The sequence below is a fragment of the Callithrix jacchus genome, chromosome 5 (assembly GCF_049354715.1).
Source record: "Callithrix jacchus isolate 240 chromosome 5, calJac240_pri, whole genome shotgun sequence".
Lineage (NCBI taxonomy): Eukaryota > Metazoa > Chordata > Mammalia > Primates > Cebidae > Callithrix > Callithrix jacchus.
This window is the reverse complement of record NC_133506.1, coordinates 111253665-111273725: the sequence shown is the minus strand read 5'-3', so window position 1 is coordinate 111273725 and position 20061 is coordinate 111253665. Positions and strand designations below refer to the sequence as shown.

At 39.1% G+C, this 20061-nt stretch overlaps 1 protein-coding gene across 11 annotated transcripts in view; it reads left to right on the top strand.

Annotated features, from left to right (window-relative positions):
- TOM1L1 (target of myb1 like 1 membrane trafficking protein) overlaps positions 1 to 20061 on the top strand; it is a 57461-nt gene that overhangs the window by 32847 nt on the left and 4553 nt on the right. For 5 of the 11 annotated variants that reach the window (XM_008997346.6, XM_008997343.6, XM_008997342.6 and 2 more), the window contains exons 9-13: positions 3107 to 3167; positions 3600 to 3717; positions 5296 to 5392; positions 14011 to 14062; positions 15768 to 15873. In XM_008997346.6, coding sequence (XP_008995594.2) covers positions 3107 to 3167; positions 3600 to 3717; positions 5296 to 5392; positions 14011 to 14062; positions 15768 to 15873 — 434 coding nt within the window. Of the gene's footprint in view, positions 1 to 3106; positions 3168 to 3599; positions 3718 to 5295; positions 5393 to 14010; positions 14063 to 15767; positions 15874 to 16319; positions 16402 to 20061 lie in introns of all 11 variants that reach the window. The other 6 variants (XM_078374131.1, XM_078374129.1, XM_078374130.1 and 3 more) reach the window with 2 other exon arrangements.

Below are 20061 nucleotides of genomic sequence, written 5' to 3'. Positions count from 1 at the left end.
TATTCACTTTCCTTGGCTTATGGCCCCTTTGCTTCCTCTTCAAAGCTAACAGTGTCTAGTTCAGGCCTGATAATATCAAATCACTCTTATTTTGACTTCTGCCTCTCTCTTCCACTTTTAAGGACCTTTATGACTACATTGGGCTCATTTGTACAGTCCAGGATAATCTCCCAATTAAGGGCAGCTTTCTAGTGTGAACCAAAAGTATTTGAGACAGAAAATAAATAAATAAATAAAAAAGTATTTGAGACAGGTCTGAGATCCTCCCACCTCAGCCTCCTAAGACGCTAGGACTAAAGGCATGTGCCACCATGCATGGCTAATTTTTGTAATTTTTTGGTAGAGATGTGGTTGCATGCACCATGTTGCCCAGGCTGGTCTCAAACTTCCTGAGCTCAAGCAATCCGCCCACCTCAGCCACCTAAGGTGCTGGGATTACAGATGTGCACCACCATTCTTGGCCCATAGCTACAGGTTTTAATTCATGGATTCTCTTAATTCACTCATGATAAGTGGGAAGAAAAATCTAGTTTAAAAAATCTAGCAAAAAGTTTATTTTGCTAAGGTTAAGAATGCACCTGTAATAGCCTCAGGAGGTCTTGACAACATGTGCCCAAGGTGGTGGGCACATAGCGCCGTTTTATACATTTTCAGGAGATATGACACATCAATAAATATGTGTAAGATGTACATTGGTTTCATCTGGAAAGGTGGGACAACTCAAAGCAGGGAAGGGGGCTTCCAGATTATAAATAGATAAGAGACAAAGGGTTGCATCCCTTTGAGTCTTTGATCAGCCTTTCACTGAGTACACAATTTACATGTGAGAAGGGGCTAGAGAATTAGTCACTCATGCCTTAGTCTGGCTCAGTGAATCTGCATTTCTACATAAGCAGTGGGGCAGAGGAAGCAGTCAGTTCTGTCCTTTGTCCTGTACCTATGAAGACAAGCTATCAATTTATATTGCCAGGGTGAAATTCAAAAGAACTGTTTTAGGGTAAAGATCTTGAAGCCCACAAGGAGTTTTCTCATGGGCAAATTATGGGAGAGGTAGGTAGCTTTTTATCTTTGTAACTGTCTGATTTAGGAATAAAATTTGCCTGAGGAACTTCTCAGCTTGACTTTTCCCTTTGGTTTAGTGATTTTGGGGTCCAAGATTTATTTCCCTTTAACACTAGTAAACTTCATTCTTTTTTCAACCTTTAACTTCCCCTTGCCATGTAACCTAACATTCACTGGTTGTGTTGACTAGGATGTCGGTATCTTTGTGTGAGGGTGGGTGTTACTCTACCTGTCACAGTTCACTCTCTGGCCCCCAAAGATTCCTATCCATCCACTTGTAAAATACATATACCCTATTCCAACATCCCCCAAAGTCTCCACTCATTACATCCAGGGCATAGTTTTGCAAATAAAGAAACTGAAATTTGTTACTCAGGGCTTGATCTAGGAAGGTTGTTCATACCCAGCACATAACTGACTAGAATACAAGAAGCTAATGCTATAACTAGATGGACTTTTTTTTTGGGAAATGAAGTCTTGTTTGCAGTGGCATGATCTCGGCTCACTGCAACCTCCACCCCCCAGGTTCAAGCAATTCTCTGTCTCAGCCCCACAAGTAGCTGGAATTACAGGCACATACTACCACACCTGGCTAATTTTTGTATTTTTAGTCAATATGGGGTTTCACCATGTTGCCCAGGCTGGCCTCAAACTCCTGACCTCAAGTGATCCACCTGTCTGAGCCTCCCAAAGCACTCGGATTATAGGCATGAGCCACCACGCCCAGCCTAACTAGATGGAATTTAAAAGCACGTATTTTCGAAAAGTCATTCAACTGTGTGTGCAGATTCAGTATAAACTCTTATACTTTAAAGTGTTTAGGATCATGAAGTCAAATTGTCATAACAGTAATACTATATGTTTCTAAAGCAAATCTCAGTTTGCCAAGCCTTTCCACATTCATCCACCTGTGCTATTTTTGCCCCTGAAAATAACTTTCTGAGGAAATAGTTCAAATGTGTTCCCTCTTAGCAGCTGGACCAAGGTTCAGGAAATCATATCCTTAGTCATGTAGCTACAAGGTACTAACACCGACACTTGAACCTTGGACTTCTGCCTTCAACTTCTCTGGTTTGTTTTTTGTTGTTGTTGTTTGTTTTTTGTTTTTTGTTTTTTTTTTTTTTTTTGAGACAGAGTCTCGCTTTTGTTGTATAGGCTGGAGTGCAATGGCATGATCTCGGTTCACCCAACCTCTGCCTCCTGGGTTCAAGCGATTCTCCTGCCTCAGCCTCCCGAGTAGGTGGGATCACAGGTGTGCACCACCATGCCTGGTTAATTTTGTATTTTTAGTAGAGACGGAGTTTCACTGTGTTGCCCAGTCTGGTCTCGAACCCCCAACCTCAGGTGATCCATTTATTTTGGCCTCCCAAAGTACTGGGATTACAGGCGGGAGCCACTGTGCCCGGCCAACTTCTCTAATCTTTTTCATTTATACTCCTTTACTCTCAATGGACAAACAATTTAAAATTAAATCAGAGTTGTAAAAGGTCAGTTCTTTGGTATGTATTAAGTGTCTTATAAAAACAGTGAAATCGTGAAAATACTTTAAATATATTTGAATATTTTGGAAAATTATATAGAAAACAAATAATCGCTAATAGAGTGGTTAAAGGTGTGATAGATTCATAAGATAAAATATAGCCATTAAAAATTGTATTTTAATTAGAAAAATTCTCACAGCATAATCAAATTAGGATACAGAATTATGTAAAGTATCATTTCAACTATGTTTAAAAATAGATGCACTATATAAATGAAATACTGGAATAATGTTAATAGAGTTAATTTCTGGGTGATGGGATTTCTTTAAAAATGCTTTTTTATTTTCTCACAGTTTTCTCTTGAGGGTATTTCTCACAGTTTTCTCTTGAGGGTATGAATACTCTGTAAGCTGGAAAAAAGTTATTAAAAGTATTTTACTGATAATTGTGTGAGAATCAGGCTGATTTCTTCATTCCTAAAGATTTGTGTAATAATAATTGTTAGATTTTTATAGCATTTCATATATTTTTTAAAAACACATGCATTTTGATCATTTAAACAGGTTTACTAGAAACCAACAAAGGATTTTGGAGCAAAATAAGAACCAGAAGGAAGCCACCAATGTAAGTGATTAGAAATGTTATAAAATAAACAATTGAACATTTTACCAATTATAGTAAGAAGTAAGGCTTACCTAAAGCAGCTCTTAAAAACAGGGAGATATGCATTGATAATTTGGAGTGGTGTTAATGGCATAGAGTACTTGCCTGAATAATTTTATGTCATTAAATATTATTAATGTTAACATTAATGTTAATATTAAACTATTAAAGTAACATAAAGTTAATGTTATTAAGTTATAAGTTATAAGAAAATTACCTCATTAAGCAAGAACCTATGTAGGTGGTAAGATGGGAGTCATACTAATGTTGCCTGTTGAATGGAAAATTCTTCCTCAAAATGTATCCAAATAGGATCTTCCCCTCTACAAAGGAAAGTCTATGGGGAGAAAGCTATGATAAACTACATAACACTTTCTTTTGCTTTGTTTTCAGACTACAAGTGAGCCTTCTGCCCCATCTCAAGATCTCCTTGACCTAAGTCCCAGTCCCCGGATGTCTAGGGCCACTCTGGGAGAACTCAACACCATGAATGACCAACTTTCAGACTTAAGTAAATAAACACTCAGGCCTTTTCAGACCAGCAGAAGAGCTTGATGTAAAACAGTTCTTAATTACATGAGTAAATGCCACCTAAGAAGGACTGAAGTCAGTTTGAATGTCAGAGCACTATGTCAGGAGATGTGATTACTTCCTGGCAAGTGGTTGAGGCAAACCCAGTATAAGAATGGGATTCACTTAGAATCTCATGGAATTCACTTGGCCTGCTTTGTAGAAGTTGTTCAGCCCAATGGCCAATACTTAAAATCTACTCTGAACCCTCACACTATTATCATTGGGTTTTTCTGCTATACCTCAGGATCAGGTCAGGGAGATCAAGTGGAGAAATTCAGGAATTACAAGGTATGAACCACATGGTGGTTAAATGTAGAAGGAACAATACAGGCTTTAAAGTCAGAAAAGTCCAAGTTGAAATGCCAGTTCTGCCACCTGTCAGCCACCTAACCTTTGAGACTTTTTCACTTTATAATATGGGAACAATGATTGCCTTAAAGGGTCATTTTCAAGGTTAACAAACTAATGTTCATAAAATGCATCGTAAGCTTTGCTACGATGTATTTTACAAACATTTGTAAAAGATAGGAATTACCTATCTTACCTAACTTGTTTTCTTCTGCTGTCCTTATTCCCAACAAGGGTTTGGTAAATTATAAAATAAGAATGATGAAAAATGCTAAAATCCAGTTTTGCTAAACTAAAAGTAGTTTTTCTCATATGTCATCTCCTGTTTCCAGAGTAAAAATATTCAGTATCACTGAATGTGTGGTTTTCTTAGAACTTTACCCAGTTCTAAAATGCTGGCTACTTGCTTATGTTGGCCAGTGGGATGTGTAGAGTCAGTTTCTGAGGGGGAAGTAATTATTCTCTTTATGGTATCTCAGTTAAGCTTATAGCCTGGAGGCCAGGCACAGTGTCTCACACCTTTAAATCCCAGCCCTTTGGGAGGCTGAGGTGGGTACATCACCTGAGGTCAGGAGTTCCAGACCAGCCTGCCTGTACTAAAAATACAAAAATTAGCCAGGCGTGGTGGTGGGTGCCTGTAATCCCAGCTACTCGGGAGGCTGAGGCTAAGAATCACTTAAATCCAGGAAGTGGAGGTTGTGGTAAGCAGAGATCATGCCACTGCAGTCCAACCTGGGTGGCAAAGTGAGACTCCATCTCAAAAAAATAAATTAATTAAAGATAATGGACTGGCGCTTGAGATGAAGGTAGAGCTCAATATGTAGCATAACGTTTTACTTTTGTGGTGGGCAGAATAAGATGTAAAATCCTTTCCAGTCTGGATCAGCTTTGGATTTCAGAAAATCCAATACAATAATATTTGTTACCCTTAAAACAACTTCTTGTGGCAGGAAAATTCTTTCTCTCTCTACCTTTCATAAATGATGCTTTCTAATTTCTCTTAGAGCTAGGAAATCTCATGATTTTATGGTGACAGAAATATCTAAATTAATCTCTTTATTTGGTGTGGTTTTTTTTTTGTTTTGTTTTGGTTTGGTTTTTAGAAAATTGAACATCATAACTGACTGACAAAATTTTTAGAGCCAAACAAGTCCATTTTGTGTTTTAGATTTCAGCTCTCCAAGTTCTGGTGTAACAAACAACTTAAAACCCAGTCTTCATCCACAGATGGACTTGCTAGCCTTGGAAAATACAGAAATACCCTTGTAAGTATGTCAGTAACACTGCAGAACTGATACCATGACACTTGGGTTCCTTACATTTAAGAAAACTTGATGGCTGGGCACAGTGGCTCATGTCTGTAATCCTAGCACTTTGGGAGGCCGAGGCACATGGATCGCTTGCGCCCAGGAGTTTGAGACCAGCCTGGGCAACATGGCAAAACCTCAGCTCTACTAAAAATACAAAAATTAGTTTGGCATGGTAGCATATGCCTGTAATTCCAGCTACTCAGGAGGCCAAGGCATGAGAATTGCTTGAACTGGTAGAGGTTGCAGTGAGCCGAGGTTGTGCCACTGTACACCAGCATGGGTGATGAGAGAGAGAGAGAGAGAGAGAGAGACCCTATCTCAAAAAAAAAAAAAAAAAAAAAAAGAGAAAAGAAAACATAAAATAGCAAAAAAATAGAGACTTAAGAATCAGACAATCCTGAGTTAGAATCTCAGCAGTACTTCCTGCATATAACCTAAATGAGCTATTTAGCCACTGTGAATGTTCATTTTTCTTCTAAGAATATTTTCTAGGAATCTTACAAAGATTCAGAGAGATGCTATATGCCAAACTCCTAATCTAGCACTTGGTACATAATAAGCCTTCAATAAATGTCTCTGTTTCTGTTATTTTTAGTGGTAACAGGAGATGGGGGAGAACAGGGGAAATATAATGACAAAGGAGGCAGAAGAGCAGTGGGGTTCAAAATTAAGAGTAATGGCTACATCAGTTACAGAGCTTGCCGTGTGGCAGGCACTTTGTTAAGCTATTTTTGTTTATTTCATCCTTTCATCACTAAAGTACTTAGGTCAGTGATGTTTGGTGAGGGTCTTGCTCTGTCACTTAGGCCTGGCACAACAGTGGCACCATCATAACTCACTATAGCCTCAAATGCCTGGGCTCAAGGGATACTCTCACCTCAGCCTCTTAATAGTTGGGACTACAGGTGTGCACCACCATACTGGGCTAGGCTAATTTTTTAAACTTTTCGTAGTGATGGGGTCTCACTTTGTTGCCCAAACTGGTCTTGAACTCCAGGCCTCAGGTGATCCTCCTGGCTTGGCCTCCCCAGGTGAGCCACAGCACTGGCCTGTGATCATTATTGCCATTATACAGGAAAAAAGACTGAGACTTCTTTGTCGTTTCTTTGTTGAAGGAAACAAAACTTGCCCAAGTTTGTACAGCCAGTAAGTAGCAAGTCTGATGGACTGATAGTTTACTTAAAAAGAAATATTAATGACCCATAAACATATGCAATGATGTTCAACTTTACTTACAGAGAAATGTAAATCAAAATTTAATAAGAAATTGTTTTCTACTTCTCAGGTTGGCAAAAGTCTAAATAGTTCATAATAAACTTTGTTGGCTATGGAAAGACAGTTGCTAGCACAAAATTATGCAACTCTTGTAGGAGCAAGTGGCAATTCTTGTTAAAATTATAAATGCATTTATATTTGAATCTGCACTCTTATCTGTAGAAATGTATACTGCACTTATACAGAGTTGGATGTTTACATGATTATTCTTTACAATATTTTGAGCAATAGCAAGTATTAGGAAACAACTCTAGTATCCATCAGTTGGGGACTAGTTAAATAAACATCTGGACAACATATTACTATAAAACTGGAGGATAAAAGTAATAATCTCCAAAATATTTCTTGCTAAGTAGAAAAAAAAGGTTCTAAGTAGTGTGTGTGTGTAATATATTGCATTTGTGTAAGAAAGTGGGAAATAAGAATATATATTAATATTTGCCTCCATTCTCATAAAGAAACAAGAATGATACAAGAAGGGAAAAACGGAAAAAGAGTGAAAGTGGTTATATAAGTTCTGGGAGAGGCAGGATAGAATAAACAGCAGTTGAATTTGCCTTATGCCAAAGTCAATAGGTTTTTTCCTTTTAAGTGTATATATTTTAGATAATAGGCAATACATTTTCATTATTCCGATATAAAAACAATGTAAAAAGTTGTATAAGACAATTCTTGTTCTCACTCCCTCTTCATCCTCCCTCTCTCTTTTGCCCTAGTGTCATACTCTACTCCCACGCAGATACTTACTTTGTTAGGATTCTGATTTATCCTTCCATAGTGACTTTAGGCAAATACAAATATGAATTTCCTTCTCCTTTATTCAATAAAATGCGGCATACTATCACTGTGTTCTGAACCTGACTTTCCTTTTTCATTTAACGTATTTTGGCAGTGTGTTTATATCAGTGGATTTCGATTTTTTTTAAAGTTGCCTAGTGTTTTGTTTAAATACTTGTATGTCCAATCACTGAATTACTTTTCTATATTTAAAAGGGGGAGGGGCAGAGGGAGGAAAATGAGAAAGAAGAATCGAACTGTAAAGAAAAGAGAGCAAAATATAAGGGAAGAAGAGGATAAAGGATTCATGTGTTGGGAAATGATAAAGTGTCAGTGGCTTGCTTATGAACCACTGAGGTCAGTATCTTTGGTTGGCTACCTCATGTCTTGGCTACATACAATACAAGTAAATGTTGAAGTGCAGGCAGATTTCTAGTGAAGTTGCTTGGTAACAGTGTAGTTTAAAGTAGCTAATTCTGTTCCTGTTATCTTGCTAATCTTGTTAGGTAATATGGGAATGAATAAGTAATACAGATAAAATCCCATTACAACAGATATCTATAAAATTCATTAAAAGTCAAATTTCAGCTAATAGCTGCCTGTTTTAATCTGTAACCTATTGGATCTAATAATTCAGTATGCATAAAAGTCACTTGGCTGACTGTCAAAAAGTCAAATTGCTGGTCCCGATTCAGTAGCAAGAATCTTTAACATGAATTCCAGGAGAATCATAATGCAGTGGTTTTCTTATCATACATTGAGAAACCCTATGACGAACATCTATACCAAGATTTGAGGGCATGTACATGGTTTAAATCATATGCCTAAGATCACTTGTGAGAGGCAAAATCAGCCATTAAGATGTCTTATGATGTTGAGATTTTTTCCATCTTTTTGTGTTTGCAGTTTAATTCATTCACCATCACAGAAAAAGTGGGTGATGCAATTTTTCATAACAGAAAGAATCCTTAAAAAACAATAACAAAGAATACAGGATAAAGTTATAAGTCTTTTTTCTTTCTTTTTTTTAAAATTTTTTTATTTTTATTTTTATTTTTAGTGCCCAGGCTTGTGGGGTGCTCTCATGCCCCCGGAGCTGGGTCTTTCTTTTTTTGAGACAGAGTCTTGCATTGTTGTCCAGGCTGGAGTGCAATAGTTCAATTTTGGCTCATTGCAACCTCCACCTCCCAGGTTCAAGAGGTTCTCCTGCCTCAGCATCCCAAGTAGCTGGATTACAAGTGCCTGCCACCACACCTCGCTAATTTTATTTTGTATTTTTAGTAGAGACCTGGTTTTGCCATGTTGACCAGGCTGGTCTTGAACTCCTCACCTAAGGTGATCTGCCTGCGTTGACTTCCCAAACTGCTGGGATTACAGCATGAGCCACTGTGCCCGGTCCATAGGCCATATTTATGGCCCACTTACTAACAGGCAACAATAGAAATGCTGGCCCGACGCGGTGGCTCACACCTGTAATCCCAGCACTTTGGGAGGCCGAGGCAGGTGGATCATGAGGTCAAGAGATCGAGACCATCCTGGTCAACATGGTGAAACCCCGTCCCTTCTAAAAATACAAAAAATTATCTGGGCATGGTGGCGTGTGCCTGTAATCCCAGCTTCTCAGGAGGCTGAGGCAGGAGAATTGCCTGAACCCAGGAGGCAGAGGTTGTGGTGAGCCGAGATCGCGCCATTGCACTCCAGCCTGGGTAACGAGCGAAACTCAGTCTCAAAAAAAAAAAAAAAAGAAATGCTTACTAATTATTTAATAAACCTGTGAGGTACATACCACACTCATTTTAATTTAAACATGAGGAAACCAAAGCTGAGGAAGATTAACTTGCCAGTGGTTGCCCAGCTGGTGCTGAGACAGAGTTCAAATTTAAGTGGGATTCAAAACCAAATTCTGATTTCAGTAAATTCTCTCTTTTTGTTTTTATGTTTGTACTTTAATTTTATTTCTAAAATTTTCATACACTAATATTTACCTTTTTTTGTTTTTTTTTGGTTTGGCATACAGTTCTATTTAACATACGTATAGATTCAAGTAACTACCACCACAGTCAGGATACAGAATAGTTTCATCACTAAAAAAAAAATTTTCATGTGTTATTCCTTTATAGTCACACCCTCGCACCCCTGACCCTCAATCCCCAGCAACCACGAATTTATTCTCTATTGCTATAGTTTGAGAATGTCATCTAAGTAGAATTACACAATATGTAATCTTTATAGAAGAGAGTGTATTAAGTTGGTATTTGCTTTATGCATTTTGAAGCTCATGCATTCAGCTATGTGGTATCTTGTTGTTTGATTGAGTCTTTTATCATTATGTAATTGCCCTCTTTGTCCCTCATAATTTTCTTTGTCCTGATGTTGATTTTGATAGTAATATAACCTTCTTTTGATTAGTGATTGCATGGTCTGTTTTCTTCTGCATTTTACTTGTAACTTAACTGTATTAAAAGATTTGAAGTTTTTTAGAGATAGCCTATAGTTGGTTCATGCATTTTTAATGTATTCTCATTTCTTTTAATTGATATGTTTAGACAATTTACATTTAATGTAATTGTATGTAGGTTTTAGGTCTATCATCATATAGTTTTTCTATGTGTCCCTTTTTTTTCTTTTTCTTTTTTTCTGCCTTCTTTTGGATTATTAGAATATTTTTACTACACCATTTTAATGTATTGTGATTCTCACAGTATCTTTGTATAACTGTGTGTGTGTGTGTGTGTGTTTGTGTGTGTGTGTATGAAGTAGAGCCTCTTAGTAAATAATATGGTTTAAAGTAACTGATTCTGTTCCTGTGATCTTGCTAATTTTGTTAGCAAAATATACATAAATATATATACATATATACATGTACATATACACACCCATATATATAAAGAGAGTTTGCTTTAGTGATTGCAATATACTTACTTTTCAGTTTACTTAATATCAGTGCTTTACTACTTGAAAGTAAAAACCTAATTACCATATAGATTCCTCCTTTATATTATAGTCATCTTATATATTACATCTATATACATTGAAAAGAAACCACTAACAGATGGTCTTATTTCTGCTTACAACCCTCAAATATACTGTAAAGAATTCAAGAAGAGGCCAGGAGTGGTGGCTCATGGCTGTAATCCCAACACTTTAGGAGGCAGAGGTGGGCGGATCACTTGAGGCCAGGAGTTGGTGACCAGCCTGGCCAACATGATGAAACTCCGTCTGTACCAAAAAATACAAAAAATTAGCCGGGATTCGTCTTGCGCATATGTAATCCCAGCTACTTGGGAAGTTGAGGCACAAGAATTGACTGAACCCAGGAGGCAGAGGTTGCAGTGAGCTGATACTGTGCCAATGCACTCCAGTCTGGGCTACAGAGCAAGATTCTGTCTCAAAAAAAAAAAAAAAAAGTTAAAAATTCAAGAAGGGGGTCCAAAGTGGCTCCCGCCAGAGGTCGTGGCGCTTGCGAAGGCGAGGTCATGAGTTCAAGGCTAACCTGAGCAAACTTATAAGCTCAAACTGATTGGCAAAAAAAAAAATTCAAGAAGAGAAAAATAGTCTATTATATTTACCCAATGTTTACCATTTCTCTTATTATTCTATTCTGGTATAATTTCCCTTCTCTCTGAAGGATTATCAGTTCTTTTAAAGCAGGTCTATTGGCAGTGAAGTCTCCTAGTTTTACATCATGTGAGAATGCCTCTATTTTGTCTGTTCCTGAAGGATATTTTCAGTGGATACAGAATATGGGGTTCACAGTTCTATCATCAGTTTTAAAAGGCTGTGCCACTCTTTTCTGGCCTAAATGGTTTCTAGTGAAAAATCTACATTCGAATTGTTGTTCTATGGATCATGTATTGTGGTTCTCTGTCTGCTGTAAATAATTTTTCTTTTTAACTAATTTTGAGCAGTTTGGTTACAGTATGTTGGGTATGGATTTCTTTTGTTTTTTTTGTTTTTTATCTTGGGGATTGGCTGAGTGTATTAGTTTCCTGTGGCTACCATAACAAATGACTGCAAACTGGGTGGTTTAAAACCACAGAAATTTATTCTCTCACAGTTCTGGAGGCAAGAAGTCTGAAATTCAGCAGAGTCATTCTCCCTCCACAACTGTTAAGGGAAAATCTGTTCTCTGCCTCATCTAGATTCCAAAGACTTGTGGGTACTCCTTAGATTTCTTAGCTTTTGGTTATGTCACTCCAATTCCTGCCTGTATCTTCACCTCACTTTTTCCTCTGTGTGTCCCAAATCTCACTCTGCCTTTCTCATTTAAGGTCATTTGTCATTGGATTTATGGCCCACCCAGATAATACAGGATGACATCTTCATCTTAAGATCCTTAATTACAATTGCAAAGACGCTTTTTCCAAATAAGATAACACTCATAACACTCACAGGTTCTGGGAATTGGGACATGAGCGTGCATTTTGGGAGCCACCATTTAACCCACTAATGGAACTTCTTGAATGTCGTTTGCGGCTTTATGTCTTTCACCAAACTTGTGATGTTTTTAGTCTTTCTTTTTTTCAGGATTACACTCTTTCTGCTTTCTGGAACCCTGATGACACAAACTTTAGACCTGTGCCACTGTCTCATAGGTGTTTGAGGTCCTGTTTTTTTTTTTGTTGTTGTTGTTTTGTTTTGTACTCTTGCTTCTCTCTGTTTAGATTGGATACTTTCTGATTTATGTTCAAGTTCAGCGACTCTTTCCTCTGTCTTTTCCACTGTGCTGTTGAGCTCATTCTGTTAAATTTTTTTTTTTTTAAAGACGGGTTTCACCATATTGGTCAGGCCGGTCTTGAACTCCCGACCTCAGGTGATCCACCCGCCTTGACCTCCAAAGTGCCTGGATTACAGGCATGAGCCACTACGCCTGGCCTTCTGTTAATTTAAAAAAAAATTTAGTTATTATAGTTTTTAGTTCTGAAATTCCATTTTGTTTCTTTATATCTTGTGCTTTTTGCTGAGACTTTCTACTTTCATTTTTTAAAAATTTTTCATTTTTTTTAAGATTGTTTGCAGTTCTATGGAGCATGTGTACAATAACTGCCTTAAACATCTCTGAGATAATTTCAACTTCTGTGTCCTCTTGGCATCTATATCTGTTATTGTCTTCTTGTATAAGTTGAAATTTTCATGGTTCTTCAAATGCCTCATAATTTTGGATTCTATGTGGGTATTTTTAATGTTTTATTAGGAGACTCTTGGTCTTAATTTAAATTATGTCAAAAATGTTGATATTTTGATTTTAGTATATAAATAACCTGGCTAGATTCATACCATAATTTTAGCCACTTTCTGTGGGCTGTGGCTCCAGTGTCCAGCTACATTTTCAAAGCCTTTGCATTGCTATTCAAATATGTCTCATGTATGTTCCATCCTGTGGTCAATCTAAGGTCTAGACAGCAGGTCGTGTGTTCACTTCTCACCATTTTTTGGCATCATGACTGAGATGGGATCCATGCATGTACAGGTCAGGGGGTGATCTTGGTATTTCACAAACAACTTTGAGGTTGCTTTCCTGAATCCTTTGTCATCGTGATTTACCTGGCACATTCCAGTTTCCTGGGACTCCCCTTTTTGTTTCTTTGGTCATAAAGCTCGAGCTTTAGTTACCCTGTGATACCAGACATTTCCTTGACTGTGCTTATGTCTGTGACTAAATGGCAGAACATTAAGGGAAAAAGCTGTGGGTATCACAGCTTCTATTGGAGAGGAAGATTGCTCTCACTGTGTTTCAATTTCCTACCGGTGTCATTGTCTCTGCTGTCACTACAGCTTCCTTGGGGTTGCCTGTGGTTTGGGGTGTGATAGAACAGAGAAGACAAAAAAGGGGCAAGAGATTTCCACATTCTGAGTGTTAGGATTGTTTCCCTTTCCTGCTCCTTGACGGGGAATGAGAGGCCTTCTCCTAGAGCTCTGTCTGTCCTCATTGATGCCTAGGGTTCAGGCTGCATTGCATTTGATCAGGAAACACAAAGGGGCAAAAAATGGTAAATTCACCAACAGTTCAGCGATACTTCAATTTTGGTCTTCTTTCTTAATCAGGCTGCTCCTATTTCTCAGAGTCTTCAAATAGCTGCTCTCTGCATTCTGTCCACCTTTAAGTGACATTCGGTGGAGAGACAGGGTGCAATACATTTGTTCCACTCTATCCTGAACCAGAATCCTCACAGCTTTATTCTTAACCTGTATTCTGTACTACTTCTCATCCTTTAGGAAATGATGGGATGGTAGCTACCCTGATGGAAAGACTGAAGGCTGTGTTCTTAGTATTCTGTGCACACTCCACCGTCTCAGGGCTCCCACTGCCAAAGGACAGTGCTTTATATCTTTGGTATTTTGGCATCATAACCTGATGGGCTCTGAAACCAATTGATTTATACATTGTTATCACAAAATGATACTTCATGCGGGCTGAAGGTATGTTTTAGGTTGTTTTTAGACCAGGAAAATCATCTTATTTTTTGCATTTGTGTTCTCACTGTAGGGTATAATCATGCTGTGTTATCACACTATCCTAGGTTTCCCCAAAGGACCAGCCAAAACCTCACCTCAAGCCACACGTATGATAACGTGAGTAGCAAAACTCTTTTCTAACAGTGCACCTAGTCAGCAGATTATCGTGGCCGGAAAAGAACTCATGGCCATGAATTCTCATGTTCTGCTCAGCAATGTATTGATGTGCAGCCCCTGTTAGCAAGATGGTTAAGGATCAAAGTTTTTTTGGAGTTTGTATTTGCTGTCTCCACTTTCTTTCCTTGTGTTCTCTTTGACAGACTTCAGATATGCTCTTCTACCCCTCTATGGGCATAACTATTGTTAAAGTCACTGGTGACTTCCGTGTTATGAAATTTAGAACTGCAGTTCCACAGTCCCTCATCTTATCTATCAGCAACATATCACAAAGTTGATTACTTCCTCCTTGCACACATGGCTTTCAGACACCAGTCACTTTGGTTCTTCTCCTGCCTCACTTTCATTTCTTCTCCTTTGAGAATAACCTATTCTCAAAACCAAAACTGGGGCATTCTTTTTTAAAAAGTCAAGTCATATTATGTCACTCAATTGCTCAAAACCCACCTATGATTTTCCTCATCCCACTTTACTCAGTAAATGCCTGAAATGCTAATCTGACCCTACCTGTCACCTCTCCAGCCTCACCTCCTACCCTTCTCTACCTTGGCTCACTTTGTTCCAACCACATTGGCCTCCCCCACTTCAGAGACTATGAACTTGTTTCCTCTCCAGTAATCACAAGACTCTCTTTATTCAGGCTCTGCTTAAATGTCCCCAATGATGAGACGTTTCCTGATCATGACCTGTTAGAACAGTATTCCACCTGTCTCTCCCACCCACTACTCTGCTTTTATATTAGAGCACATGCCATTGGATATCTGTTCCTGCCCACATTGTCTGCATCATGAAGTCAGGAACTTGGTCTGCTTTATTGCTTTGTTAATAGTGCCTGGCAGCTGCTAAGTGCCCAGGAAATATTTGTAGAATGAATGAGGAAAATTATGAGAACAGGTATTTCTAATTAAGATTTTAATCTTTTTCTTCTCAGTCCTGATTTTGCTATGTCACTGTGCTTCTCTGTAGATTTAAGAATTTTTTCTTTTCCTGCTCAAGGCTGACTGATTTATCAGAGTGAAACAACAGAGAATCTGGCCTGAACCACTGAATCTGCTTCATTTTTAAAAGCAACATGTGTTGTTGTTTTTAAGTTCACAGTTTCTATAGAATATGGGGGCAATAGGCATAAAACCAGACAAAAATATAGTAAATTTTTGTTTTTGAGACAGGGGCTCACTCAGTCACCTAGGATGGAATATAGTAGCAGGATCATAACTCACTGCAGCTTCAAACCCCTAGGCTCAAGAGATCCTCCTGTCTCGGTCTCTGGGGTAGTTGGGACTACAGGTGCAAGCTACCATGCCCAGCTAATTTTTTTTATTTTTTTTTTTTATTTTTTTTTTTGTAGAGCTGGGGTTTTGCTGTTGCCTAGGCTGATCTTAAACTTCTGGGCTCAAGTAATCCTCCTGCCTCATCTTCCCAAACTGCTGAGATAACAGGCATAAGCCACCATGCCCAGCAGAAAAGTAGTAAATCTCATAGTGATTATTACCAAAAAAGAAATAATTATTAAAAACTACTTGTTCTTGTCCAGTTCAAAGTATCTGGTTCTTGGAACAATGTACTTGGAAGTGTAGGAGTCTAACTAATAAAAGAAAAGCTTAATGTAGAATGTTTATATGAACATGTGTTATGCTTTCTTCAGTTTCTGGAACATTCAAATTCAGTGTTTCTACAGCCGGTTAGTCTACAAACCATTGCAGCAGCACCGTCAAACCAGAGTCTGCCATCTTTGCCCGGCAATCATCCAGGTACATGGGACCTTATTGTTTGCATCAAGCAAGGAAACTTATGAGAGAATATACGAGTCTGCCAGAGATTCATTGGTACTTGAAAATAGGGAAGAGAAATTAGAGGTGCTCCTTTGTATTTTTAAGCTAATGAAACAAATTCAGGGCAGATACCATTATGACTAACTTTAGAAGATTGTAAAAATGCTTGTGTTGAACTGAATATTGTGTTTTGAATGCTAAGGTAAATGAACCTTTAGCTGAGGTTTGGTAGCTGAAGTTTGGAAGCCTTTTTGTTATATACAGATTTGTTGAACTTGGGAGAAGCATTGGAACACCAGTCCATTTGTTTTGGTTGTGTTTACTACGATCTAATATTCTAAGTCTAAACTATAAAAAGAATATCAATCACATGTACTCCTTGAAAAGGACAATGTGTGTTTACTGGTCTCTTTTTTTGCCTAAAGCGATGACAAAGAGTGATCTCCAGCCACCTAATTACTATGAGGTAATGGAGTTTGATCCCTTAGCTCCTGCTGTCACTACAGAGTAAGTCATTTATTTACAAAATGATTGTTTTTCATCTTGGTTCCCTTTGATAGCAGAGCTAACAGGGCTTGGTTATACATTTAACTTTGTTTAGGTCTTGGCAGAAATGGATGGCCTTATTAAAAATGCCTTGAGGTTTTCTGGCAGCTGTTACTCTTAATGGTCTTATCGTTCTAGCCTTGTGTCTTAAAAATAAAAATGCTGGGGTTGCACTTTAAGAAATAACTGGAACTAACATGCTTAATGGATTCCTCATAGATTCTCTGGCAGAAAGTCAGGTTCTCTTCAGCTTGAGAAGGGTACTAGTCACTAATTGGTGACATAAGTTTATGCCACATTGACGGAATATTTTAACTGTTCTACAAGAACTGATGCAAAAAAAAAAAACCACTCATATTAGAACTTGTTTTTAGTCTTCTAAAGCATTAGTATAACGATTATTTTTTACTTAAAATCCTTAAAGTAGCATTATTTCATGATTTCATATTGGTCAAGATATATAAATATTAATGGAATTGTAAAGGTCATTAGAACTTTGATATACTTTGAGTGACTGAAGGTTAGTTACCCCCCAAATTGTTAAAAATTACTAAGGCATGATTATTGGAAATAATATCTCAGAAACTGATCATCTACAGGCTGTAGCTTGCTTGCAGTTGGGTTTTTTTTTTTTTTTTGGTTTAGTTTGTATTGTTTGACCTGTGCCGAATTTAAATGTGCATTTTTAAAAATTAATTGCGGCCGGGCGCGGTGGCTCAAGCCTGTAATCCCAGCACTTTGGGAGGCTGAGGCGGGTGGATCACGAGGTCGAGATCGAGACCATCCTGGTCAACATGGTGAAACCCCGTCTCTACTAAAGATACAAAAAATTAGCTGGGCATGGTGGCGCGTGCCTGTAATCCCAGCTACTCGGGAGGCTGAGGCAGGAGAATTGCCTGAACCCAGGAGGCAGAGGTTGCGGTGAGCCGAGATTGCGCCATTGCACTCCAGCCTGGGTAACAAGAGCGAAACTCCGTCTCAAATAAATAAATAAATAAATAAAAATAAAAATTAATTGCTGTTTTGGGAAACTCTAAATCATGTTTTTCTTCAGCTGTTTCACTAATATAACAATGAATGCAAAGACTTCTGTGACCCCCCCCCCCAAATATGTGAGGATTTCTCTCCACCAGCAAGCAAGGAATGAATTCTACAGTGGACACCAGCTGGGTGTCCTCTGATTCAATTCCAGCATCATCTTCCTGGAGATAGTGTCAGGTAGATTGAGGGGTCAGTCCCCACCACCCTCACGCCCACCTTCTCAGACACCAGTCACAAGCCTGGGCCATTTACTGGTTTATTATAAAAGACATTGCAAAGGATACAGATGAAGAGATGTGCAGGGTGAGGCATGAGGGAAAGGGCATGGAGCTTCCGTGCCCTCCATGGAGTCCCATGCCCCAGGAACCTCCATGTGTTCAGCTATCCAAAAACTGACCCCACCAGCCCCCAAGCCCAACCCAGTCCTCTTGGGTTTTTAATGGAAGCTTCTTGATGTCAGTGTTCCTTCCCCCAGGATATAGCAGAGGACCCTCTCTAGGGAGGATTTTATTCCCACAGTCAAAAAGGTGGGTGATCACAGTGGTGCCTTGGGGCAGGTGAAAGGACTGGAGAAGGTCAGAGGGATTCTGTTTCCTGAGGCTGGCTCCTAAAGCCTGACACACCCAACATTATATAACAAGGGCTATGGGAGTTGTGAGCCAGGAACCTTAGAGGAAAACCAGTATGTATCCTAAGATCACAACTGCCAACAGCTGAAAACTTGGATATTTGAAAATAAAAAATTTGAACTTCTTGATCATTTGGATACTCTGGCAGCCCGAAGCCTGTATTTTTACATGCCAGCTATGGGCTGAGGCTGAGTAGTAGCCTCTTTATATTGGGGAATCCCCTTGTTAAAATGACCGAAATGTCTCTCAGTCTCCCAGACCTGAAAGAAGGAAGTTATTTTTCTCAACAATCCTGGATCCCTTGACCTAAATCCTAATACTGACAACCCAGAGTCCTAATGATCAAAACCCAGACCACTCTTTTAGTAGTTGATGAGGCTGCTGTTTCAAAGGAGCACTGAGCAAAAAGTCTTGTGGTGCTGGTCAGTGGACTACACTAGAAACCAGGTCGGGGGTCCCAAGGCCCTTCTCTAGTCTCCCTCTTGGCAACTTAGGTGAGTTGGCCCAGGCATGTTGCAACAGCCTACTGCTTTGCCTGCCAGGAGCCTATAAGGGAGGTCAAGTCAGGTCTCAGTCCTGGGTCCCATTTGGGGTGCCAGACTTGTTACCCCCCAAAAAAACCTGAGATTCATTCATCTGGTAAGACAACTCTACATGAGAACAGAGATTATTTTATCTTGACAGGGTCTCACTCTGTCACTCAAACTAGAATAAAGTGCTGTGATCATGGCTTATTGCAGCCTTAACTTCCCAGGCTGAAGCAGCCCTCCCCACTCAGCCTCCTAAGTAGCTGGGACTAGCGGGGTGTGCGACCATGCCTGGCTAATTTATTTTTTTTAGTGTCACTCTGTCACCAGGCTGGAGTACAGTGGGGTGATCTCGCCTCTCTACAACCTCCACCTCCCAGGCTCAAGGAATTCTCTTGCCCCAGCCTCCTCAGTAGCTGGGACTACAGGAATGTACCACCACTCCCAACTATTTTGCATTTTTAGTAGACACAGGGTTTTGCCATGTTGTTAGGCTGGTCTTGAACTCCCGGTCTTAAGTTCATCTAACTGCCTCAGCCTCCCAAAGTGCTGTGCCTGGCTTTTTTATTTATCTTTTTTTAATAGAGAAGGGGTCTTGTTGACCAGAATGGTTTTGAACTCCTGGGCTCAATTGATCCTCCTGCCTCAGCCTCCCAAAGTGCTGGGATTATAGGCATAAGCCACTATAACCAACAAAGAAGGCAGGCTTTGAGCAAGTTTTATTACTCATCACAAATGAAGCACTGGGCATAGTCTCCAAAGCAGAAAAGTGACAGGAGGGTTTTATGTGGTGGCAGGGAGGGAAGAGGGTATGTGATTGCATGTAGAGGGGTTGCAGTTGTGCAGATGCAGTGAGTTGTTATTTCAGCACGCAAGTCACATGTTATAGTAATGAAGTTATAGCATCTCCCAGGGTAGAGATGTTGGCATGGTAATGAGGAAAGTACACTGGGATCCATCTGTAAATTGCTGGGGTCTGTCACGAGCTGGTTTAAACCAGCTAGCTGGCTGCATTCCACACAGCTTTTAGGGGAAAAAGTGGTGATTACCCAAGTTGATTGTATTCCTATAATCTCTGGAGACCCTTCCTATCTGCTTCACAGCCCCACTGAACCCTCTACATCTCTTTGGCTGACATGTGTAGACATTTGATATTCTGGTCCCTGATTTAAGCCCTCAATGGTTTATGCACAAATGTTAATACTTTTCCATTATGTATTTTTTTCTACCTTATCACTGATCATATTAGTGGTTTAAGAAACCGGCACTAAACTAGGTGTGCTTTCTAAAAACTTGTTTTTATCTCCATCCAAATAGGTAGTGAAAAAGTTCTTGATTACACTCAAATTAAAAGATTGGTATATATAGATATGGCAGTGTCACAGATACTGGAGGTGGGAGAGACAGTAAACAGCTGGAGAGGT